General features: G+C 33.3%; 3 protein-coding genes, 1 long non-coding RNA gene and 1 pseudogene across 11 annotated transcripts; 1 reads left to right on the top strand and 4 right to left on the bottom strand.

The window, feature by feature from the left end:
• Nucleotides 1–992: 992 nt before the first annotated feature.
• On the bottom strand, nucleotides 993–2,224 carry LOC106445144. 2 transcript variants are annotated; one of them, XR_001288397.3, is made up of 3 exons: nucleotides 1,642–2,224; nucleotides 1,137–1,252; nucleotides 993–1,059 (listed from the first exon to the last, which is right to left on the bottom strand). It is a non-coding gene; the product is annotated as an uncharacterized LOC106445144 (long non-coding RNA). The 2 variants fall into 2 exon arrangements; XR_001288396.3 differs by having other exon boundaries at nucleotides 1,137–1,300; nucleotides 1,642–2,214.
• A 4,572-nt stretch (nucleotides 2,225–6,796) lies between these two features.
• Nucleotides 6,797–9,110, bottom strand: LOC106445141 (solute carrier family 35 member F1-like). The gene is made up of 11 exons (XM_013886654.3): nucleotides 8,713–9,110; nucleotides 8,513–8,607; nucleotides 8,381–8,438; nucleotides 8,055–8,249; nucleotides 7,905–7,981; nucleotides 7,747–7,829; nucleotides 7,626–7,677; nucleotides 7,477–7,545; nucleotides 7,301–7,387; nucleotides 7,148–7,209; nucleotides 6,797–7,046 (listed from the first exon to the last, which is right to left on the bottom strand). Exons 1-11 carry the CDS (start codon nucleotides 8,837–8,839, stop codon nucleotides 6,947–6,949), a joined length of 1,005 nt encoding a protein of 334 aa, XP_013742108.1. The 5' UTR covers nucleotides 8,840–9,110; the 3' UTR covers nucleotides 6,797–6,946.
• A 1,148-nt stretch (nucleotides 9,111–10,258) lies between these two features.
• Nucleotides 10,259–13,844, top strand: LOC106445139 (PTI1-like tyrosine-protein kinase 3). 4 transcript variants are annotated; one of them, XM_013886651.3, is made up of 4 exons: nucleotides 10,259–10,508; nucleotides 11,028–11,208; nucleotides 12,597–13,465; nucleotides 13,549–13,844. In XM_013886651.3, exons 2-4 carry the CDS (start codon nucleotides 11,112–11,114, stop codon nucleotides 13,678–13,680), a joined length of 1,098 nt encoding a protein of 365 aa, XP_013742105.1. In that variant the 5' UTR covers nucleotides 10,259–10,508; nucleotides 11,028–11,111; the 3' UTR covers nucleotides 13,681–13,844. The 4 variants fall into 4 exon arrangements, with proteins under 4 accessions (XP_013742105.1, XP_022573596.1, XP_022573597.1 ...); XM_022717875.2 differs by having other exon boundaries at nucleotides 10,266–10,496; nucleotides 11,025–11,208; XM_022717876.2 differs by having other exon boundaries at nucleotides 10,325–10,508; nucleotides 11,013–11,208.
• An 8-nt stretch (nucleotides 13,845–13,852) lies between these two features.
• On the bottom strand, nucleotides 13,853–18,027 carry LOC106445140 (CMP-sialic acid transporter 3). 4 transcript variants are annotated; one of them, XM_013886653.3, is made up of 15 exons: nucleotides 17,822–18,027; nucleotides 17,492–17,673; nucleotides 17,277–17,393; nucleotides 16,951–17,007; nucleotides 16,629–16,706; nucleotides 16,114–16,218; nucleotides 15,876–15,998; nucleotides 15,632–15,709; nucleotides 15,225–15,294; nucleotides 14,998–15,105; nucleotides 14,731–14,864; nucleotides 14,558–14,640; nucleotides 14,421–14,466; nucleotides 14,255–14,323; nucleotides 13,853–14,067 (listed from the first exon to the last, which is right to left on the bottom strand). In XM_013886653.3, the coding sequence occupies exons 2-14, from the start codon at nucleotides 17,633–17,635 to the stop codon at nucleotides 14,273–14,275; spliced, it is 1,194 nt and encodes a 397-aa protein (XP_013742107.1). In that variant the 5' UTR covers nucleotides 17,636–17,673; nucleotides 17,822–18,027; the 3' UTR covers nucleotides 13,853–14,067; nucleotides 14,255–14,272. The 4 variants fall into 4 exon arrangements, with proteins under 4 accessions (XP_013742107.1, XP_013742106.1, XP_022573599.1 ...); XM_013886652.3 differs by having other exon boundaries at nucleotides 17,827–17,986; XM_022717878.2 differs by lacking the exon at nucleotides 17,822–18,027 and having other exon boundaries at nucleotides 17,488–17,815.
• Nucleotides 18,028–22,665: 4,638 nt separating this feature from the next.
• Nucleotides 22,666–25,802, bottom strand: LOC125608256 (annotated as a pseudogene).
• Nucleotides 25,803–26,054: the final 252 nt, after the last annotated feature.

The following is a 26,054-nucleotide window of genomic DNA, read 5'->3' as shown; positions in this document are numbered from 1 at the left end:
TCTTTAATATAACTAACTTTGTAGATTATGGTGGGTTACTATTTTCGTACCTTATGTGAGGGTGCCTCTGTTTTACTATCAATATCTAGTTATCTAAGGTAGCATCTTATGGTGTTTGTGTATTTGGTTTTGTATTCTGGATCAATAATTTAAGCATGCCTCCAAGTCTCCAATTCTAGAAAGGGATTAGTTTTGATTTATCAATTGATATCCTTTATGATGTGGGACTTGTTATTTTGGGCGTCAAATTACTGTGGAAAATCAGCCAAACTTAATCTATGCAGTACGGGAGGTTCGGTGAGCTATCCACGTGAGTGTTTGTTATTTTTTTGTCAACTGAGTGAGTTTGTTGTATATCAAGTTGCGTAACTGAAATGGATCACTGAATCTACTATTTTGGACACTATTGATGGGTATGTGAATAACATTTTTTGGAAAGCTAATAAACAGCTGCATGTGGTATCTTTGAAATTGACACGAACCGAAGTCTGAGGTTTAATGCATAATGTATGTGGTTGTTAATGAAATTCCATCGCAACAAACACAACACATAATCTATCGAACTCTAACGGCGATAAATAAATGATGAAGACGAAGCCCTTGAGGAGATCAGAGAGAAGTAATTGTTTATTTTGCTGATCTTGGGGCCAACTGATCTAAGCATGTAAAGCCTATCACCCACCTCCTCCTCTTCTCAGCCATCGGATTCTTAGCAGGCATTCTATTCTTACATTACCTCCTCCATTTTGAACACTCTTAGTAGTCTTACTGCTCTTGTTCAACTCATCAGACTCATAATTCAACCCTGAAACCTCAATCCCAATCTCATCCATCTCTTCATCATTGCTCAACTTTCTCATTTCTGACCTCCCCGAGTATCCTATCTTGCTTGTTTTTTAATTTACAATCTACGCAATCGAAATGAAGTAAGAAATTTGAATTTAAAACAACCCACAAATTAAACAAAAAATGAATAAGAAAATTCGATAGAAACTTGCCAAGTATTTAACTAACAGAGTCATTCTTGGCTTGTTCTCGTGGGAACGCGATTGGAAGAATCTGCGCAAAGAATTTAATTTAAGCAATCAAAATTAACAGACTTAAGAACAACCTTGGGGAATTGTATAAGAGCTTACCAGTTTATAGTTTTAAAAAACTTGGGACGTAAGATTATTCTCACAAATCGATGTATTTGTGTAAGCGTTGTGAGAACTTCTTGTTCTAGTGTAACCGAGACCTTTGAAACTGGATACTGGTAATCAAAACAGCTTCGTCAGTCGGTCTCATCAACAACACATATCTGCACACGGTATATGGACTCAAGAAGCAATAAACGAAACCAAAAAAATCTTACAGTAACAAACAAAAACAAAATAAATAAACGAAACCAAAAGCGTCTAAAATAAAGCTTTCTAATTTTTTTTCTGTCAACTCGAGCTTTCTAAATTAATAAACGAAAACAAACAGAAAAAACATAAAACGAAATCAAGATCATCAAAACTCAAGGTTTCTTAATCAATAAACGATACCCAAATCATAAATACATTAAAAAAAACAAATCAAGAAACGAAACCAAAATCAATTAAACTCAAGCTTTCTAAATGTGCGGATGATAATGATGCTCACGGGATGAAAGCTGACCTTCTTATAGCTGGAGATCTACCGCCTTGTAGAAAGGAACAACGCATTGAATTGTGAATCGTGGTTGGAGTGGGTCGAAGAGTTAGACGATCGTTAATGGCGATGTCAACCCTTGGCGTACATGAGGAGTGTGTCGACCCTCGCCGCCTCGCTTAACTTGAGATACTTTCAGAGAATTGAAAGAAAAGATGAGTCCAAGATGAGGATTGCTCACATATTTATGCTGAACACACACCGCCTTTCAGACCTAATCAACGCATCGAAGACACATCATGGGAGAATAAATCAACAGGATTAAAGAGGAATCCATAAAGAAGTCTGTTACAGTAAGCGCAAACGTCACCGCGGCCGCATGAAGATGAGAGACGATCTTCGTGGGTTAGTTTAAGCTGTATTAGGGTTAGGGGGAGAGAGTTTCTGTTTTCACTTTCCAGGCCGGATGTTTGCACGATTCCAAGACCAGTAACATACAATAAACGGAAAGCCCATGATACCATACATTAATGAAACGCTGCATTGAGAGGAAAGGCGACACGTGTCAGCACGACAGAGCACGAATTTGTGACCTGGATGCTGAGGTGGCTTCACCAGGAGAGATCAAACTCTCTTTTATATATAAAGATTATTCGGTATTTGAATTTATTATTCTTTCCAGTATCTAAAAGTAATACTGCACACATTGAGGATTAATATGTATAGAAAAAAATTTATTGTTACTATCAAGGCAACATTTATTTATTTTTTACTATTATGTAAAGCTGGAAGCAAAATAAAACTAACGTTTAAATATTGCTTAAATATTCAACATTTCCTATGAAAGCTATATTAAATGTTTTCTATACTTAACACCGCTAGAGGAATATTTGATGTATTTCCTAGGCAAGCTAATATCTATGGTATCAATAAATTAAATTTATTTAAACATTAATTCAAAAATATGATACTGAAATCTATATTGCATAAAATCTACACAGTATATATATAATATATATAATGCATAAATTTCTAAAAAGTCGAGATAATTTGATACATATCTACACTATTAATTTAAACTCCTACTTTTATCTATTTAAAAGTTATCTTTTAAGTTTAGACCTATTCACATATCACTAAAAACTGTAACATTCATTACAATTATATTAACAATACACAATAAGTTCCTCCTCTAATTAAAAAGATTATTCTGCTACCCATAATATTCACCTTCATATGTTCTAGCATGAGTAAATTATATTTGAATCTTCGACAGTTCATTAATACGACTGTGCATAATAATTCTTTACAATATATTATAATTGATACAAACATTTACACAATATTTATTCACACATTTCATTTGTTTCTTCCTCTCCTCATTATCTTATGTTTGAATCTGTGAAAGTTGTGATGGTTCTCATTATAAATAATCTAATCTATAGACATTTCTTTCTTCTTCTCTATAACTTCTCTTCGTGATGAACGAATTCATAACATTCATAACTGATGCATATTAGGAAACCTTGAATAGTTAGTTCATACAAAATATCGTAATCTATTATATAGAATAGAGGTATGAAATTTAGAATTACCGTATTTCCATATCAAATGGAATGTGACAAACGATTTGAAAACCTGCAAAAAAAAAAAATCGGTGAGAAGACATAAGAAAAAGAATAAAAATGGATATAAAGTTTGGTATGTTCATGTTCAAAGAGATTAAAAAGAGGTTGGAGAGTTTGTAGAGTGAAAAACATTATATTTGTGTTACATCCATTTGACCGGAATACATTTTCTTTATATCTGGAAACAAAAATTCTAATTAGGTAAATATTTTTGAAATGAAAGATTTCTACACCTTAAAATCAAATAACTTAACTAAATAACAAAAAAACACTTTAATAAATTTAAAATCAACTTTCAAAGTGTTTAATATACACAAAACTAAACACATATATGTCAAATTTAATTGTTTTTTTTTAAGTTAATATTTCAAAATCTAACCCTAAAAATACCAACGATACTATAACATATGTTACCAAACCCTAAACCAATGACTATCATGACTCAATTTACATTCACCCATCTATGTTGAAAATAGTTCAATTTTAGTAAAATTTAAAATTAAATTCACATCATTTAGAATTTTATATTTACATGATTGGAATTTTTTTCCTATCAAAATATATTTTATAAATTACTTTTAAGATTTAATACATGAGAAGACTTTTGGAAGACTTCGTTTTAGCCGGAAACATGTAAGAAGACTTCTTGGGAAGTCTTCTAAACCCTAATCTAATCAAATAACTAACTAAAGTGTTTAATATACACAAAACTAAACACATGTATAGGTCAATTTTTTTTAAGTTAAGATTCCAAAATCTAACCCTAAATACAAACAATACTATAACGTATGTTACCAAACCCTAAACCAACGACTATCATGACTCAGTCTACATTTACTCATCTATGTTGAAAATAATTCAATTTTACTTAATGTAAATTTACATCATTTAGAAATGCTTATAGTTACAAGATGTCAATTTTTTGCCCATCAAAATATTTTTATAAAAATTTAAAATTATTTTAAAGATCTATTGTACGAGAATACTTACAACGAAGGTTATAATATTAGAGGGTTATAACAGCAAAACTAAATACATGTTTTTTGTTTGGTCATAAGGGGGTTGTTGTAATTTCACTAGCCTTTTGAATTATATTTGCATTTTAATGAATTTGAGATACACTTTTGTATTTAAAATTAAGTTGTGAATCATTTTTGGAAATTTTCCCAAATATAAATTATCGTAAAAAATATCATTTCTATAGGGTAATTATTGTTTCTTAATGTATTGTATGCAAACTATAGAAATTAAAATATATATACATATATTGAAGAAGATTCTCTATTTGATTATTTTATATTACAAATTTATTGTACCGAACTAGAAAATATATTAGTATATAATAACAATTAATACAAATTGAAATGTATAAAGAAATCATTGTCATAGTTTAGTTACTGTTGTAAAAAAATGTCCAAATAAATAAATAAATGAAGAAATCATTATAAATTAATAATGTCAAATAAGAAACCTAACCAGTAATATTATAGAGTTATATAAAACTAAAATGTAAATCATTTATTTCAAATATTTGAGATAATAACAAAGTTATACATTTATAAAATGAAAAGTTATTCGCACGAACGTGCGAATCAAAGTCTAGTTATAATTAATCTATATAACTTATATAATTGATTACCATAGCAGTATGGATAACTTGGAAGGTGATTATAACTACGCCTTAAAAGTTTCCAGTAAAATATAAAATAAATCAAAATACTTCACAAATCACATCTTTTAGAACCATTTCAGTTAAGGTTTAAAGTTCTGGTTTAGGGTTTAGAGTACATAGTTAATGAGTTATATTTTTTGCATTGAAAATTCAGATGCAAAAATGAAAACGAAAAAATGGATAATTTTAGGTTTTTATATATAAAAGTGTCCTTTTTATATATATGTTTGTATTGTGAAAATAACACTGACTTAAAAGTCATATTCTATAGTTGTGAATGGTAACAGTGGATTGAACGGTGCGGGACAAGCGGTACAACTGTGGTGCGGTTCTAACAGTTATAACAATGTATAGATATATGGTATATGTAAAGATTTTTGTTACTATTAACTGCGGTGCAGTGCGGGCAGATTAAAACATTCGAAGTCTATGTATAAATGCATATTTTGAAAGTAACTTGGAACGTTTAAGAATGCATATTCATAGTTTTTCACATGATCATTATGCATGTTTATTCATTATTTTCCAATTGTCTATATATAAAGACATTTAGTAAGTTATATATGATTAGTATAGGGGATAGTTCAATATAACTATATACGCTGACTGATGGCATTTACGGTTAACATCAATATACATAAGAAGATTAATTTAATGTGTTACGTGCTGTATATGGTGACGACACATCAGTGTTTTACGAGAATCATTTTTAAGACTACAAGCAGTGGCGGAGGCGGCCAAAAAATTTAGGAGAGTCAATTTCATTACAAACATATATTACATAAGTCATTTGTCTAATTTTTGTAATATGTTTTTCGGTTTTTCTGTTAAATAAAAAATAATAATTTACACAGATTTCACCTGGATCAACTGATCCATGTGCCTAAGTCTTGGCTCTGCCACTGACAACAAATTATTATTTTTGTGAGAAGCATTGTGGTGGTGATGATACATAGCATCATATAGAAAACGTCACCAGTTGGAACATTAATACATGATTGATAACTATCTACCAATTGGAGCATTCAAAATGTTAACATAAAACAAAGTGTTTAAGGGGGTGATTGGTTGGGATTTAGCAAGTGACTTTAGCTTTAATTTTTATCTACAGCTTTAAAACTACCAATCATGCTTTACATTAGATTTTAAAGCTACAACCAAAAAATTAAAGCTACAGCCAAAAACAAAAAAAACTAGCTGTAAAAGTCTTATTTTCTAAAGCCCCATCTTTTTGGTTGTAGGAAATTTTAAAGTTAAAGTTCTTAAAGCTAAATAAAAAAATTCTACAGACAAAATTTTAAAGTAAATTTCTAAAGTTACAACTCAACCAATTACTCCCTAACTTAACATATGTTACCGATCAAAACCATTTAAGATTTTTTAAAACTTCTTTTTTGTGAAAGCCGTTAAAAATATTTTGTCAAAGATTGATTTTCCTTTAAAAGCGTTTGCTTCTCTGTCTCCTCCATTAGTATCTCTCTGTTTCTTCTCGCTAACCAACAAACCCAACCTCAGTATACTCATTCTCGCCGAGAAACAAAGAGATAGACTCTACATGTCTTTTTTTTTTGGCAACTAGACTCTACATGTCTATTATTGATCATTTCTCTCTATCTCTCTTTTGCTTTTAGCACATTCTCTTAGCTGTTTTCTTCTTCTTTATGGTTCTGATACCATATTGTGGATGCTGAGTGATTCATTATGTATAAACATGTACATAGTAGAATAGAATTTATACTATGGTTAATTACAATAGTAACCAATCTATTCTATGATTCTCTTGTTATACTTTCAAAGCTGAGCAGATTATGGATTCTAAAGCTAGAGATATCCTTATACTTTGCCAAACACATGTCGAAGGTTTTTTAAAAGAAATGCGCAATAGCATGATTAAAAAGAAGTAATCAAAGTGATATGCTTTTGTACTTTATACGAAGATCAGATAAAGCTTTTTTCTCTCTTTACAGTTGCCAATTATTGTTATAAATTACAAAAGTTTCTTAAAAACTTTACAGAAAAAGGAATTCTCTGGTTAGGGTTCTCCGGTGGAAGTAGCTATAAGACTGACTCGACCTTCTTCATCCAACAGCTTTCTCTGCTCATCTTTTTGGTCCTCCTCATCTTTCTCCTTCCTGAGAATATCAACAACAACAAAAAAACGCGAAAACATACTGATTATTGTTCTTGATAAAGCCATCATTGTAGAAGAGATAATTGAAAAAAAAGACTGTACACTGAGTATATGATCAGTCCAATAGCTGTAGTAGCAAATGCCAAGTAGTAGAGCCAATCAACCTGAAATTAACTGGTCTCATCTCTTGGTTTCTAGAGACATAAAATGTAAGAAAAATTCCTGATGTTTGAGTTTCAAAGTGAGCTAGCTAACCTTCTCATGGTAAGCGAAAATGCGGATCAAAACAGCCCACATGTCTGATGTGAGTAACGAGAGGGTGAACATTGCTGAACCACTGGTCTGGCAATATCATTATCTCGTGTTAATGTTTCAGATGCATGGAAGCGGACAGTAAAGCTGTTTTGTTTTCATCAGTTTTGTTTCAATACCTTGAGTAAAACCGGGAGTAATGAGTAGAAGAGAAACATCGAGACTGCGAATCTAAGAAAAAGAATAGCCTGAAAGTGTAGAAAGAAACCATCAAAGTTAGTACTGGTGTAAGAAACATAAATAGAAAGTGATACAGCAAGAAACGTACACCCTCAGCAGACCAATCAATAGCTCTGAGCTCACCGCGTTCAAATATGCATCTATAGACAAGTCAAGGAACTTCCTTGAGAATATACACATACAAGTCTAAGAAACATAATGAAGGATACATCTGAATGGCACTAATGATTGCGCCGAAAAATCCCATGAAGGTCATAAGCTCAACTGTGTTTGCGTTCTTCACAAGGAACTCCTATTACAAAAGAAACAAGAAGACTTGTTATAGTATCTGACTTGTCATGCAAGCCTTTTGCAGAGACTTGCTCACCTCGGTGGTATTACTGACAGCATATAAGGTTGCTCCAGCTACAACAAGAATATCTCCTTTAACAGGATTACTTCCTCCTGAAAAACGCCACCACTATAAGATGCTTAAATCAGAGGTTTCTTGGGGGCAACGCTAAGTGAATGTTCTGACCTGCTCGACTCCCTGCGTGAACGTCCGAGAAGACAACCATGACAACACCAAGGATACATATAACCACACCACTAATCTTCATCAATCTGTATCTTGTTTTCAGGAAAACCCAAGTCAGCACCAAAACGCAAGGGATCGCCCAGCAGTCCAGTAGCATCACACTCGTTATCGATGTGTACTGATTCGCCTTCACCACTGTAAAAAAATAAACATAATATACTTTTCACAGTTTCACACCACAACAGCAAACAAGAATGTGATGTAAGTAATTACATCCCTAAGCTCCAAAACCTGCACTACATTGTCACAAATGCAAGAAGACTTACCAAGAAAGTTCCCCTCCACATCAGCTAAAGCTAGGAAGAAATAGTGATACCACTTGCCCTACAACAATCTTTAATAATCCAATGAGAAGTTAACAGAAACATAAGAGTGAAGCTAGAAACTTCAATACTGACCTTAATTGTGGGTCTTCTATATAGCATGATACCTCCATAGACAATTGCAAGTAGCGTATAAGTGAGGAACGATTGTGTTGTTGGAACATTATATCCTAAGAAATGAATAATGGAGATGACTTTATCAAAACCAGGTTTCAGACAGTTCATGAAGCTGTTGGGTTATAATGTTAACAAACCATAAAAGAAGAAATTTTAACCTTTTCTGGCGAGCTCAGAAGATGTGAAGACATTACAAGTACAGAGAAGGGAGAGGATCTGTCCCAACCCAAGTCCAATAAAAGTCAACTTCTTCTTTGTCTTGATCTCCTCGAGATTCAAACCCATTATGTTTTCTTCAGTTTAGTGTAAGAGGAAATGGGAATTAAAGAGCTTTTGAAAGAGAAAGAAGCTAAGATCCTCCGGTGAGAGAGATCATGGTGGTGTATAGAGAGAGAGATCAGACAGGACAAGAGTGTTTCCTGCCTTCACGTTTGTTTTTTATTTAATTTAGATAAAATTTCTAACAGAGTATGAAATTTATAAATTTTGCAAATGTTACAAAAGCATTATCATTCCTAAAATATCATTTATCAACCAAAATATATTCATTTATAAAATAAAAAATATCACTGACTGATAACAAATATATCATTTATCAACTGAAATATGGATTTTTTTACATATTAAGAAAAATCCCTCGGTGATATGCATTTAAAAATTACTGATCAAATTGAAAATGAAGTAAATAATTTGATAATAAATAGATTTTTTTTTTTTTAAATGAACGTGAAACTTTCACGCGCGTAATATAAGAATCATTAACGTGAAAAGGGTGGTTTAGGGGTGGGCGTTCGGGTAACCGTTCGGGTTCGGGTCGGGTATTTCGGATTTTTCGGGTATTTCGGTATAGAGGTGTAGAACCCGTTCGGGTATTTCTGTACTTCGGGTCGGGTTCGGGTATTTTTAGTTCGGTTTTGGTTATTTCGGATCGGATTCGGATATTTAGATTTTGATGAAAAAAATGAAAATTTTCATTTTTCAAATTTCTTGTATTTAAATATATAACTTTTCACTTAACTATTTTTTTATTTTTAATAGATTGAATGGTTAATAGATTTGGACATAACATTTTCAAACTTAAAAGAAATTAATTTGGTTATTGTTTTTAAATTTTGGATGTAACTTTTTGTTAATTATTGAAATAAAAAGTTTGACATGCATTTTAAGTGAATAGCAAATCATCTTCTACGTAATTGTATGTATATCATATGAATTTAAAGTATGTGTAGTATCAATATAAATATTTTATATAAAATGAAAAATGTAAACTAGAAATATAATGTTAATTATATATATGTTCGGTTATTTTCGGATATCCATTCGGGTTCGGATATTACCCGTTCGGGTTCGGATATCCAATCTCTCCTAATTCAATACCCGTTCGGATATTTTGCTACTTCGGTTCGGATTTCGGTTCGGATTTTTCGGATCGGGTTCAGATGCCACTTCGGATTTCGGGTAAAGTGCCCACCCCTAGGGTGGTTAGTAGAATATTTAATAATGATTTGGGCCTATAATGGGCTATGATGAGCTATAATGGGCTGAAACAGCATGGAGAACTGAAATACAAGAATAGTGGAATGTTGAACAAGGCCGATTAAAAGAGACCGAGTTTAGGTCAAATACGTAAACTAAAGACTTTGATTTGAGTTGACCGAGTTAGGCCAAAAAAATCATACTAGTAGTATTAAAGAATGTTTATCCAGAAGAAAAACACTTGACCATCGAAAAAATGATGCTGACAGAAAGCAGGAGAAGAAGATAATAAACATATCTTTGTCGAAGCAAGCGCGTTTGCGTCTCTGTCTCCTCCATTAATATCTCTCTGTCCTTTCGCTCAAAGCTTCTCTGTTCCCCCACGTCTGTTTCTTCTCTCTTTTATCTCTCTCTAACCAACAAAACAGAACAACAAAACCAACATTAGAAACATATCATCATTATACGGAGTTTACAGGTAAATGTTTCTCTTGTTTCTTTTATATATAATTCTCTAAATTTGGATTTTTGTTTTACGCGACAAGTGTCTATTCTTGATCATTCCTCTCTGTCTCTCTTTGCTTTTTAACACATGCCCTTAGCTGTTTTCTCCTTTTTATCTCTGTTTCTTAAAATCTCTTCCTCTTTTGTGGGTGTTTCGAGTTCTTTAAGTATGTATTCAATGGATTCTGATTATCATCGCCGTGGTCTCGCGGTAAGTCTTATACCCAAAAGCTTCCACCTTTTCGAATCTAGGTGTTAAAAGCAGCTCATGGGTTTGTGTAAAGGTCTTAACTTTTAGCGTTAATCTCGAATCAACCCATATTTAGAATCTCCATAACATCAGAAACAGTTTCTGTTTCGTTTGAAGAAACTTGCTTTGGCTCTGTTTTTGGCTCTGTTTTTGGCTCTGTTTTTTCCTCTGTTTTTGGCTCTGTTTAGATATGAAAAAGGAAAACCTTTGTGAGTGTATTGATGATAGTGATGACATTTTCAGGCGGACGATCGTTCACCAGTATACTTTGTTCGGCTAGATAAACCGAGAGCTGTAGACGATCTCTACATAGGCAAGAGAGAAAAGATGCGTAGGTGGTTGTGCTGCGCTTGCCACGTCGAAGAGCCTTACCATGCTTCTGAAAACGAGCACCTGAGAAGCCCCAAGCACCATATTGATTACGGTAACTGCTCTTTCTGATGATTCTTTTAGAGCATCTCCAAAAGAAACTCTATAACTTCAAATATAGAGTTTCACTTTTCAAAACTTCAAATTTGAAGTTTCATATTTTTATTTGCATTTTGGTCATTATAATTATAGATCATATTTATAATTCTTAAATATTTTTTGTTTATTGTTTTAATCCTTAAAACTTTTATATCTCATAAATATTTAAAATTTGTTTTATAAATTTAAGTTTTACATATGAAATTAAATAAAAATTTTAAAACAAGATTTATAATATTTTAAAACTAGAATTAAAGAACAAGAATATTACAAAAAACCATAATAAAAACTTATTAAAAAGACACATGAAGACATAATTATTACTCAAATTTAAATATTATAACAACACTAATAGTCTGATAAATTTGCTCCAAAACCTCCCAAATCTCCAAAATATTGCCCAAATAAATTTTGTGTAACCGAAGATGATTGTTGTTGTTGCTCTTGACGCCTTTTTCGTACGATTCTTTTTTGTTCAGATCGAATGTATTCACGAATATTAACATCATCGATAGAAGCTAAGTTTTTTAGAAATACTTTATTTTCCTCTTTTACTTCTTTAAAAGCTAATTTTTTTGCTTCATTTTACAGTCGTAATTCAATTATCTCATGACCTTTTTCCCTGCTTGTTGTACTTTCGTTTAAAAGATCAAGGATTTTTTCGTTTGATGATATCAAACTATCAGCGGGTATAAGAAATGCACTAGTTGATCATATATGAGAGCATTACGAAAATAATTTTATGGAATAATGTAGTATTTGCTTGCAGTTTAATATTTAATTATGTACTTTTATTTATAATTTTATATTTTAGTGTAAGATTTTTTTAATTAATAGTTCTGTAATATTTATATATATGTACTAGTTATTTATAGAAGTTTTATGAATTTACATCAACTATGACAAATATAAAGATTATAGTGTAAAATATAAATAATTTTGAAGTTAGGTTTGAAGTTTTACTTTTGGAGAAGAATACATTGAAACTTCAAATATAGAGTTTTGGAAACTTCAAAATAGAGTTCCTTTTTGGAGATGCTCTTAGTGCCAATATTTTAAATTATTACCAACCGTTCGTTGGGCTAGTGGTTTAGCGCTTGGAGCTTGTAGTGATGATTCTTTTAGTGCCGATGTAATTAATTATTACCAACGGTTCGTTGGGTTAGTGGTTTAGTGTTTGGAGTCGGTTCGTTCGATTCCCATTCGGGTTTGGATTTACGCCATGTCTTGGTATTACCAACAGATTCACCCGGCTGGGGGATTAGTCGGGCCTAAAGGTCCGGACCACCTCCCGGTTATTCACAAAAAAAAGTTTTATAAATGTTTTTTTCTGTTGTATTGAAGGGTACAATAAAAGAGCACCGGTTGCTTTGAAGCCTGCTGCTTTAAAGGAGCCACCATCCATCGACGTCCCTGCATTGTCATTAGATGAGTTAAAAGAAAAGACTGATAACTTCGGATCAAAGTCTTTGATCGGTGAAGGATCCTACGGAAGAGCCTACTACGCAACTTTGAAAGACGGCAAAGCCGTGGCTGTCAAGAAGCTTGACAACGCAGCTGAGCCTGAATCAAACATCGAGTTCTTGACTCAAGTCTCAAGAGTCTCTAAGCTGCACCATGATAACTTCGTCCAGCTCTTTGGTTACTGCGTCGAAGGGAACCTCCGCATACTCGCTTATGAGTTTGCAACCATGGGATCTTTGCATGACATTTTGCATGGGAGGAAGGGAGTTCAGGGGGCACAGCCAGGTCCAACTCTTGATTGGATCCAACGGGTGAGAATCGCCGTTGATGCAGCTAGAGGGCTTGAGTATTTACATGAGAAGGTTCAGCCTGTGGTGATACACAGAGATATTCGTTCAAGCAATGTGCTTTTGTTTGAAGACTTCAAAGCCAAGATTGCTGATTTTAATCTGTCTAATCAGTCTCCTGACATGGCTGCTCGTCTCCATTCGACGAGAGTCTTGGGAACGTTCGGTTACCATGCACCGGAGTATGCTATGACTGGTCAGCTGACGCAGAAGAGTGATGTTTATAGTTTCGGCGTGGTGCTTTTGGAGCTTTTGACTGGGAGAAAGCCTGTTGATCATACGATGCCTCGCGGCCAGCAGAGTCTTGTCACTTGGGCTACTCCGAGGTTGAGTGAAGACAAAGTGAAGCAGTGTGTTGATCCTAAACTCAAAGGAGACTATCCTCCTAAAGCAGTTGCAAAGGTATATATATAAAGCTTTTATTACTAACCTGTGTAACCAACCACTCACTAATTATGAAATGTTTTCTCCTTCTTGTGTCTCAGCTTGCGGCGGTTGCAGCGTTGTGTGTGCAATACGAATCAGAGTTTAGGCCGAACATGAGCATTGTGGTAAAAGCTCTGCAACCATTGCTGAGGTCATCAACAGCAGTACCTGTTCAATCACAGGGGATATGATTCTTCTATGTGATAAAGAGAGATTGGTTTCTGTTTTCATGTGTTTGCCATATCATATACAAATTATGTTCTTCAAAAGTCTTTTTGTTGTCTCTTCTTCTATGTTTGGTGGAGTTGTTTCATTCTTGTAAAAGTATTCTATATATTTGTGTTTTTTTTCCTCAGTCTTAAGAGCAGAAAAGTTACCTTCACAAAAAAAACAAAGAATACAAAATGTTATGTATCACTTAACGAAGTTTGCTCAAGCTATCTTAAGACAATACATCTATAGACATGAGAGGTTCTTCCACGAACTTAAAACCGACTCTTGAGAGGCTAAAGAGTTGGTCTCATCAAAATTTGCTTCACTATGCAACCTGGAACATACTCCTTGTGAGTTCAAAAATCCTGCAGCGACAAGGTACAAAAGTAGATGACGACTCTCCTTATTAATAGCATTCAGCTTATACTCTTTTAGTGGAAAGATGCACATTTTCTGCAACCTAGATTTGGTTCTAGAGGCTTCTTTGGTAAGAATCTATCTGATTAGATAATGGATGATTTTCTTAGAGCTTGAAAGGTGAGAATTTGTTACCTATTTTTAAGAAACATTTCATCTGGGAAGAAGCGGTGTTCTATCGTCTGATTCACCACGTTGAGTAGCCTGAACAGAGACGGTGACAAAAAGACAATGATCATTAGTGTCAGACTTAAGTTGGGGCATGTACAAGAACTGGCTTCACAAATTTATTATTATTCACCTCTTCATTTGCTCCTGCGGCCATGTTGATGAATGAATCATCAGCCCTGAAGGAAATAAAAAGGAAAATAAGTTAAATGGTGTAGGTATGGCGATGTGTGAACAAGATTTGATAAAGAAGTATGTATTGACACTAACCTGTGTGTATCCTTTGCATTGCTTAATTCTAGGCTACCGTTCTGTTGATGCTCGTCTTTCACTTTGGCAAGGGGTGAAAAGAACTATACATGAATGAGACGATTAATAAACTCCACAGAAAAGACTTTGTGAAGTTTGATCCACCAAGGATATGGTTCGTATGAGGGTTTTACCTGGTGCATTGAAATGAAAACGATGGAAATCCCAAGAAGGAAGTTCATGGTTATCACATGTCCAAAGAGTGCTGCAGATGCTATGCCGGTAAATATTGTGGCTACTGTGGATGAATATTTCTTCAAGATTGTATCTGAAAGCATCAGAGATATGTTAACAAATACTCTTAACTACATATAACAAAATTCACAATCTCCAGATATAAAACTCGAGCAAACTAAGGCATAAACTAAATGGATCTAACAAAACTTAGTCTAAGTAATTACCTGCATATTTGAAGAAAAAGGAGGATAGAATCCCTTGTGCTGCGTTGTTCATTATTAGAAACACGGTTGCCCTTGAATGTCCTTGTAGGATGTCAAAGCTTTCAGGACCTGTCAGTGGTAAAAAATTCTCAGCAATGCATCGTGAAGTTCTCAGGATTTTCAAAAGCTATCATGGTGGTGAGACGTATTATTTTCTTCCATGCCAATTTTAAAATAAATGCAAATACCTTTATATATAACAGTTGCTAGTATGCCAAGAAAGTTGAATATCGCACCATAGCCATAAAGAAACAAGTTCTGCAACAGAAAGTAATATCCAATCAGAAGATAGCTACAAAAAGACAAACGAAGAAGAAGAGAACACAGATGTAGAAGACCATGATCCTAGAATTTGACATTACTAAGAACCTGAGCTACGTTACCCTAAGGTGATGAACTTTAGCCACAACAGAGCTAGCTAGATCAGTAAACAGAGCAAAGAGTTCAACAAACCAAGGGTTTTTGCTTCTAAATTCATTGATAACACATTCATTTCCAAAAAGAAATTACATGTAACCAAGCACAAAGGTTCCATGTTACTACACGCATATCAATCTCTGATGCAGGATGAAAAAGTGCAACAAGACTAGCTAACCTGTAGATAAATGCTTGTGTCATACTGACTCTTCAGAGCATACTCGTTGAAGACAGATGCCATTGATGGGACAGTAACCTGCATGTGAATTTTAAAATTAGTCTCTAGCATGATTCTTGAATTAGAACTTTTCCATAATGCATCAAATCAATGAAGAACCATGAGAAGGTAGATTATGTGCATGGAACCACTTTATATCTTCAACTTCAAGATGAGCAAATATAAGCACAGGAAATAAACTTACAAAGATAATGGTACAGATGTATGCACCCGTAGCAAGAGGAATGCCAATGGCGGTAGCACCTTCAGGAAGAGAGCGCAGTTGATTTACACTAATCCCTATCAGCAACAGAGCAAGTGCCTCCCACTATGACAAAATTAAAGGTAACGCAGGATTTGAGCAGTATTGTTATGAAAACATACAAAATCCAAACGACACTAAGAGCAGGTAGCTATGTATTGTCTGATACTGAAAATCTCACCTGAATGATGGAAAACCGCCGCTTCATTACCATCTTCAGTAGAACAGCAATGACCAAAACCTTTAAATTGCTAAGCATCTTCACAGTAGCAGGGTTGAAATATAGCTGGCGCAGTAGAAACTTTCAGTATTGTATGAAATTAAAATACATGAAAGAATCAAAGATAGAATCATAGAGTACAAGCCTAGAAGGACAAATAAATAAAACTCTGCAATGCACAACGTGAGAATGATGTTACCAACTAGCTGACTCAAATATCTTTCACCAAAAGACAACTAGTTATATAACGCAGTGACTTGCAGGTCTTACGGAAGAAAAATATTCTCCTAAGAAAATGGTAATCAGTTGTTTAGGGTGCACTTAAGTACTGTCTCACAAGGAAAATCATTTGCTGAACAACACAGGACATGCCATTCTTATAAAGCCAAAACCTCAGACAGTAGATCATCTCCCTACATTTCAGCAGCTTAATTAGACTAACGTATGCCAAAATGAAAAAAGACAAGTGATTATACCTGCATTGTGAACTTGAGATAGTTATTGATTGCATACAACAGGGCTGGAACAGCAAGAAGCACATTGTTTCGAGCTGCCTGCAAAATAGACTCATGTAAATGCGATTGTCATTATAATAGTCAATGAATCGAACTTATAAGGTTCCAGTTAAAAATATATCTACTGGTCAGTAACATCCACATATCAAAATCTAACAACCCAAATGAACTGTGTAAAATATTTGTATGACATATGCCAAACGATTCAGATAACGAAAGGTCAAGAAGCTAGTACATACTCTTTAATTGGTTAAACTCTTTTTAATTGGCAATGAAGAAGTACCTGGACAAATGTTGAAACAGATAGAAGTGGCTTCTCCCCAACTTTTTGGTGCTTGGCCTACAACTTGAACACAAACAATCAAGTAGTAATAGATCCATCCTCAGAAAAGCGAGCGAGTCAAAAATAGATTAACCGAGTGGGATCCTTTTCACATTCAAAATACGAGTTAATCAACATCAGAACTCCAATGAATAAAAAAGAAAAAGCAAAGTTACAAAACAAACTTGGAGATAATAGCCAATAAACGTCTAGTACTTTTCATCTTCTAACGCAGAAGAAACATCTAGCAAGGACTCCTAGATGCTCAAGTCATTTCAGAAACACACCTGGATTAAAAGCATCACAATGGCAAAAACAACTTTAGCAATTTCCGTCAAGAAGTTGACACTAATAGGACTGAAGTTGAACTTGCCATCCACCTTAGACATGTACACCAACACAGGCTGAAAAAAAGAAGAAAAAAGTATCCAACTTTCAAGTGATTCAAACAGCATTTATATGTAAAATGTCATGGAAGACAAGCTGAGATGGGTTTACCTACCTGTAGACCAACAAGCATGCAATCACCAACAACCAAAAGGACATTGAGGACGCGTTGCTTCGAGGTCACCCTAGTCTTATGATCATCATAAGCCCTCGAAATAGTTTTGCTACGACATACACTGCACACAACCTTCCCATTCATCTTTTTTCTCTGAACCAACTTATAGACTCTGAGCCAACCTGAAAGAAACATGAAATCAAGACAAAGGAACCAACTTTGAGCCAAAAAGGATTCTCAAAACATCCACGATCAAATCTCAATACAATAGAAACAGAGAGTTAAGTAGCAAATAGATTTCAAAAGTCAAAACTTGGATCTAAGCTTAACCTCACTTGACATAAACGATCAGTTTTATCGAAGCATCATCCTTCTCAAGTCACGATCACTATGCAGAGAGATGAAGATAGAATGATTGATTGAAACAGTCGCAACTCGCGAGTACTCTCTCTTATTGCTTTGATTACACAACAACAGCAACATTTATTTGTTTAATTAAATAATAGTACGTATAGTTTTGAATCTGCAAGGGGAAACCAGGGAAGAATCTGCCTAATTTATTTATTTCTTTGTTACAAGGAAAAGCTATGTGCCTAATTTTATACTATTTATTATAATTCATTTATTTCAAAAAAAAAAAAATCATTGCTTTGATGTGAAAACCAAAAAATTGAATTGCAATGTTTTTTTTTTTTTGTCACAAAAATTGCAATGTTAATGATAACTATTTCTGAGAAATAAATCTAGTAACAAGTGCTTAGTTTGGATGATTATAATGATGCAAACATCTTCATTTTTATAACTATTATTAGTCTTAGATATTCTTATAAAATGTTGCAATGAATATAATAACATTATAAGATACTAATTGACAATTATAGTGAATAATACTATACCTTTTAATTTGAAGATCAGATTTTTAGTTTAAATAATAAATTGGGTTTGAGTTTTGTACTTGTACAATTCTGTTTAGCTTCGATTCCCCCCCCCCCCCCCCCCCCCCCCCCCCCCCTTTTTGTATTGCCAAAGATAGCCACAATACTAAGTTTTTTTTTTTTCTAATAAGTGAGATCTTTACCATCATTTTCAATTTTATTTCACTAATTTGAACCCTTCAAATAATAGAAAAAGAGCTTCCCAATACTGTTCCTGATCAATCTCTTTGACGAACACGTCCAATGGCAAAATCTGACTGACAAATCACTTACCACTAGACACTAGTAAGAGTGAACGTAAAGCTTTAGTTCGCGACGTGGCATGCGGGTGATGGAGGCAATCAATGAGATGAATCAATAGCTATATGCCAAAAATCAATGAGGCAATCATGTAATGAGGCATGTAATGAGATGCCGAAAATCCCTTAATTTAGTGGATCCATTGCCATGTTGTGCATTGTCTATTAAAAGAAAAAGGCCGCCATGCATCTTGGAGAATCTAGCAAGTTACCTGGTGCAATGGTTTGATTATTAAGCAAGTTAAGAAGAAAGTCGTCAAGTTACTTGTCCTTGCATGATATGTATGATCGATCTTTCCTATCCATTATTTCCTATTGTCAAGTTACTTATCCGGATGAAGATTGGTTGAATCAATCGGTCGCAAGTGCCTGCCTCTCTCTTGTTGCTTTGATTTCACAAGAACGTTTCCTATTCAAGTTTCTTAATCGATCAAGTTAATTTATATTTAACCGAGTTTAATTAATTAAATAACAATAGTTTTGAATCTTAAAAGGAAAACTATCTAAACTCTAAAATGTGCCTAATTTTTTTAAATTTTTTGGGACAAAGAATTTTAATTAATAATGTGCCCAACATTCTTGGTTATACGGCTTGTTGTTAGTTCTTGGATCTTCGTCTTGGATAGGGGTTGAGGTGAGATTTCTTTTAAGTACATTGCATCGCTTGCTATATTGTGGATTATCGGAAGACCTCCGATTGAGTGAGGCTTTTCAAGGTGTTATCTTTGTTCTATTATTTAAGAGGATTCTATGTGGGTTTAAAGGTTGACATTTGGTTTTGTTTTATGCTTTGCCTATATTTATTTGTAGGTTCTTTTGTTTTGTTGGGTGTCAGTTTCCTTCTTTTAGGACGTGTTCTCACTCTGATTTTCAATAAGATCAATAATATTATTTGCAAATTGATTTTTCGTATTCAAACTCTCGTGTTAAAGGTTAGAGCGGTTAATATCATTTATACTCTAAATGAATAATAAATAATTTTAATTTTATTTGATAATTAATATATATATATACCAAAAAGTAAAAACATATTTTAAGAATAAAAGATAAGTCCTATATATATATTATGTTGTTATCCAAAAATATTTTTAATTATAGAAATTAAAATTAAGAAATAGAAAGATGTATAAAAATTAATTAAATAAAAATCAAATTTTTAATTTTTAATAATGAATATAGTAATAAATATTTGTAATTTGATTATGCCCGCATGCGCAGGCAAAAACACCTAGTTCTAATATAAATCAATTTATGGAAAAAGAATATGCCTAACATAAACTGTTTATTATAAAAATATTTATTTTAACCCAAAAATTCATTTCCTTGTATGTGAAAACAAGAATTGAATTTTTATGATAATGATAGCTGTTTTTGAGAAATAAATCTATAAGGGTGTATTCAACTCAGAATTTGAGGTGATTTGCTTTAAAATGACAAATTCACTGTTATTCAAACATGAATTTTAAATACTCATTAAAAGTTTCTGTTATTAAACTTAGCATTTCATAAAATAATTTGAAATCCACTGTTATTGAAGATTTTAAGTTGTGGGTTTTAAAATTTTAAAGTGATTTTAGAGTGTTTGATCCTTAACATCATGAAGATGCATATACGGACTATGAGATCTTCCACTTTGACCTACAGACTCTAATTAAAGAGGAAAGCCTTGTTGCAGTTAGGTTTTCTTGTTATGATAGCTACTGAGAACGCGAAAGAAATTGTATTTTCTTCCCTACATAAGAAGAAATGAGTTCTCCTCGTCCCATAGAGGGATGTGTAACTCTTGCCTCAGAAAGCTCTCGTGATGAGGAAGGAAACTTATATTATCAATGCCAGTAATCGTTTGGCACTCAATTTGGCGTTGAGGGTTATACCAGAATCTACGCCGATTTGATAATAGCCTATATCGAGATGACCGTCTGAGAGAGAGAGAGAGAGAGAGAGAGAGAGAGAGAGAGAGAGAGAGAGAGAGAGAGAGAGAGAGAGAGAGAGAGAGAGAGAGAGAGAGAGAGAGAGAGAGAGAGAGAGAGAGAGAGAGAGAGAGAGAGAGAGAGAGAGAGAGAGAGAGAGAGAGAGAGAGGAGAGAGAGAGAGAGAGAGAGAGAGAGAGAGAGAGAGAGGTGCTTATCCTTTCTTTGAGAGAAATGATCAAATAATTTTGTCATTTGTTAGATATCTCAGTTGTGTGGATCTAAATATTTCACTACTTTTGTCTTTTGTTAAACTTGATAGACTAAAAAAAAAAGACTTCAACTTATATCAAAAAGTCACATTTTATAAGAATATGAACATGTGGAAAACATTATAAGTATTTTTTACAATAATCATAATTCAACATACATACTTTAGTTAGATACATAAAAAAAAATCTACATTTTCTTTTACCTTCAAAATTAGGCTTAAGAGTTATTTAGCTATGTCTCAACTCATCAAACTAAATATTTTAAATTTGATGATAAATCATCATAACTTCTCTAATTAACCTCAAATTATCTAATGCTTCATTAAAACATAAATTCTTTCAAACTCTAGACTAAGTATTCACTCTTTGATTCTAAATTATAATGATTTTAGTTATTTTGGACATATAATATGTTTGGCCTTAGAAACTTTGTGCTTTGTTTGTACATGAAGTTTTGATCATTCATCATACTATTAAATTAGATAAAATCGATCAAATTCAAAACACGAAATTGCAATAGATCTAATGTTCATTTCTATCCATAATTACTTATTTGAAATGTGATGAGTAGATTGAATTCCACAAGTGACTACAATAAGCTCTTCTCTTAAAGACTGAACTGAGATGATTCATACAAATCATCAACTCTCTCTCTCTTTTTTGTGCATTTAAAAATAGTGAATTAATATGTAGCATTAGTTGATTGATATTTTGCCAATCTCTTTTTTGGTCGTTAAATTTATTGGCTAGCTCATACACATCGATCAAATTCAAAATATGGAATTGCAATATAGCTAATGCTCATTTCTATCCATAATTACTTATTTGAAATGTGATGATTAGATTGAATTCCACAAGTGATTACAATAAGCTCTTCTCTTTAAATACTGACATGAGATGATTCATACAAAGCATCATGCTCTCTTTTTTTTTTGTGCATATACAAATAATGAATTTAAATTAGATTAAATTGATCCAATTCAAAACATGAAATTGCAATAGAGCTAATGCTCATTTCTATCCATAATTACTTATTTGAAATGTGATGATTAGATTGAATTTCACAAGTGATTACAATAAGCTATTCTCTTTAAAGACTGAATTGAGATGATTTATACAAAGCATCACCTCTTTTTTTTTGCATATACAAATAATGAATTTAATATGTAGTATTAATTAGTTGATTGAAATTGCCAATCTCTTTTCTTGGTCGTTAAATTTATGAACTAACTCATACACATCGATCAAATTCAAAACATGCAATTGCATAGAGCTAACACTCATTTCTATCCATAATTACTTATTTGAAATGTGATGGCTACAATAAGCTTTTCTCTTTAAAGACTGAATTGAGATGATTCATACAATGCATCAACTCTCTCTTTTTTTTTGTGCATATACAAATAGTGAATTTAATGTGTAGCATTAGTTGATTGATATTTCCAATCTCTTTTTGGTTGTTAAATTTATTGGCTACCTCATACACATCTCTAATCTCTCTGAAGAATATACATTAAATTGTTGAATATTCAAATGTTTGTAAATAGAAAGAAATAGAAATACAGATTACAACATAATTATTAGTTACAACATAAGAAATTTAATTGTGATAAATTATCAAAATATTAAGAAACTTAGACAAAAATCACATAAACATTTTCTGCTCGTTTATGAAACCTAATGATTTTTCTTTTACAAAACAACTATAAATTCTTGCTTGCTTCTTTACACTTGTGAATTTATTTATTTTAATATTTTGTTTCTACAAATTTCATGGTTATTTAAAATAAAATACAAAAAGCATACATTTATATTTGTTATGAATTTCGCTTAAGTCTATTACATAACAAATACCATAGAAAAGGAGATTTGTTTAGATTACAAATATCATATAAAGAGAAAATTGACTCTTGATGTTTAAGGAAAACATATTGATGTTTAAGGAAAATATCATGAGACAATTATTGCTTCCCAGTAGCTTATTTAATATGCATATAAGACAATCAATGATGTTATGTAACAGAACCAAAATGAGAGGTTATGATATAATGTCCCAAGTTGATTTATAAATGAAAAGGATTTTTCTTTTATAAACCGTTGTAGCGTTTTACTAACCAAAAGCATGTGTAGCTCAGTGGTAGAGCATCAGTCTTGTAAACTGAAGGTCCACCGTTTGATCCTGCGTTTTGGCATTTTTAAATCTCCTTTTTAAAACTGAAGGTCTCTCAGTCTCGTTCTACAAATGAGAAAGCAAAATCAGAATCAAACCAGCACACATTAAGACATGACTGGTTTTCCTGTTATCACCCCGTAAATGCAGCTTTTGCGGTTGTTGGCGATTTGCAACAATTACTTAAACCGCTCTAAACTTCTTAAATTCAAAAGGTGGTTCCAGCTAGCGTTTGCGGTTGTGGTTGTGGGAGAGTAATTTTTTTTTCTTTTTTTATTTGTCATCAACTTATACAGACTCTGTAAACCAAATCAAAGTATATTGATCCATGTGAACAACAAAAGACGGTTGTTTCCTGGCACTGCGTGCTAGGCTGTCCGCCTTTGAGTTTTGCGTTCGTGATACATGAACGATCTCTGATTGGAAGAAACTTTCTTTCAGGACTTTAATATCTTCCAAATAACTTGCAAATACTGGCCATTCTTCTGGTTCCGAAACCATCTTCACCAATTGAGAACAATCTGTAGCAAACGTGACCTGAAATTGACGTAAGTTCCTCATATATTCTATTGCCCAAAGTAATGCTTCCATCTCTGCATGGAGAGGCGAAAGACTAGTCCGAACATTCTGTGCCCCCATCAACCCGGCAAACCCTTCTAAAGTATTGAACCAGCCCTGTCCAGAAAAAATATCATTTTCCTTGCAAGAACCATATGTGAAACACCATCTACCTAGAATCTCCCGCAAAGACATGACATCATACTTGTGATATCGTACTCTGTTATTTTACTATATGTGCTTCTGCCCAGAGTGCTGATTCCGTTTCTGCCAATTTAAGTGTATCCCGAGGATCAATATCCAAATTGCTAAAAACTTTTTTATTCCGTCTTTTCCAAATATACTATAGTATCCATGCAAACTGATGATCCTCTAATTGCGGAAGAACTCTCCAAAAAAGATGATCCATATTTTTGAATGGAGACTTTGTTGGAAAAAATAGTTAGATTTGATGGTATCTGTGAGAGAGCCCAGACCTGAACTGCTGGAGGACATTCGAAAAACACATGATTTATCGATTCCTCGTTAGCACCGCATCTTGCACAACATATATCACCAGTTAACCTTTGTGCTTGCAGATTTTTAAAACAATATAATACAAATAAAAATAAAAACAAAAATTTTAAATTGAAATAATAGAAATACTAAAATATATATGTTATATTTTAATTTTTATTATAAATTTTCTATAATTTTTAAAATTTAAAATATAATTTTTATATTTATTGTAATATTATGATGTTTAGTATTTTTATAATTATATAAAATGCAAGTATTTTTAATTTATTATTTAATCGTTGTTGTATTTGGTGGTTAATCCGTCATAAGTATCCCGCAGACGCACAAATTTCTAACCGCAGTACTAGTCATACAAATTTCTTAAAATCGCAATCACCCGCGTCTGCAAACTACTGCAACCGCAACCGCTGCGGTGTAACCAGTCAGACCCTAAGTGTCCAGTTAGCAAATAATCATGAACCAGCACTAACAAAAGAAACATCAACTCGGGTAATTGACTCTTTCAAAGCATAAAGGGCAGAGTAAAGAGCAACTTCAAATCATCTGCTGTTTTGTAATGATGCAGTAGCTGAATCTAACATCTATTAGTATATGTATTGACTCCATTAGCTAAATGACCGATGAATCATTCCACAAAAGATAAAGAATACTGATAAATGAAAAGAGTAACAACTAACCGGGTACTGATCAAAGATGCAACTCCTTCGAACCCTTTCAGGCATCAAAGAATGATTGTGCTCCTAGACAAACTCTGGTGATAACCCATTTACCAGAATTTTATTTTCTAATCAAGATCATTGCTCTACATCCAACCCTTGTTTCCACTCTTTGTCTAATAACCTTTTCCCGCTTGCTAAGCAACATGTAGCCTTTCCTTGTTGCAAACAAGTTACCTTCCTATGGGAGATCCATCATGCCTTGACCGAGACAGTTTGCTGACACGGATGACTGATACAGAAAAATAGTATATCAGTGACAAACCCTACTTTTGTAGTGTAAGCATTATAACGTGTGCAACTGCTTACGATTCAAACTCCTGCCAACATAAGCCTCATCTGCCTAAACCTCCCCGATATCAACTTTTTCATCTTCCTCAAGAGGCATTGCTTGACCAGAATGTTCTCTTATCTCGTTATGGTTGTCATTGTCTTGTTCAATCATTGCTGGAGCAGTGCTTTACCCCCATTTTATTATGGTTCTCCACTGTTGTATAAGCCTCTCTAGCTATCATCATCACCATTATCAATCCTGAAATCCATTGCAATACACAAGAGATGAAATAATAGAATCAGAAAATATCTATTTCGTATACACTGTTGTAGACCTCAGTCTCTCATTGACAAACTTTCTTGAATCTTGACATAAGATATTAGTCATCATACACAAGGATTATGCAACTGAACTGAATAAAAGAGAACACTTAATAGTATCCAAAAATTTATACAATCAGATACTTATAGCCCAATCGTATTCCAGCAGTTGAAGCGGATGTTACCAAAGTTGCTGCAGATATCCAAAACTAGGACAAACCTTCACATCATTAGTAGCTACAACATCCAAAATTAGCAGTCAAGATCATAATATGACAAGAGACATGACAAATAGACAAAACCTATTGCATTCACGACCAATCTTACGTTCAACTTCTTCTCAAATTCACCGGTCAGATGTCTCATGATGAAAGTGGGGTTTTCCTGCACAACACACCCACCAAGGCCAATTGTATCTGGGTTTTAACCACTTATTTTTAGTCCATTTCAGATTATCTTGTATTATGCATTTTTTTAGAAACTTAGATAGATATACACATTTATTTTGGAATGGCTTGCAATTTTTTTTTGCTAAATACCTAACCTTGGATTATTTTTAACTGACAGTTTGTATAGTAAGAAAGTCATAAC

Source organism: Brassica napus, chromosome A4 (assembly GCF_020379485.1).
Source record: "Brassica napus cultivar Da-Ae chromosome A4, Da-Ae, whole genome shotgun sequence".
Taxonomy (NCBI): Eukaryota; Viridiplantae; Streptophyta; class Magnoliopsida; order Brassicales; family Brassicaceae; genus Brassica; species Brassica napus.
The sequence above is the reverse complement of the archived record's forward strand: the minus strand, read 5'-3'. Positions and strand labels throughout refer to the sequence as shown.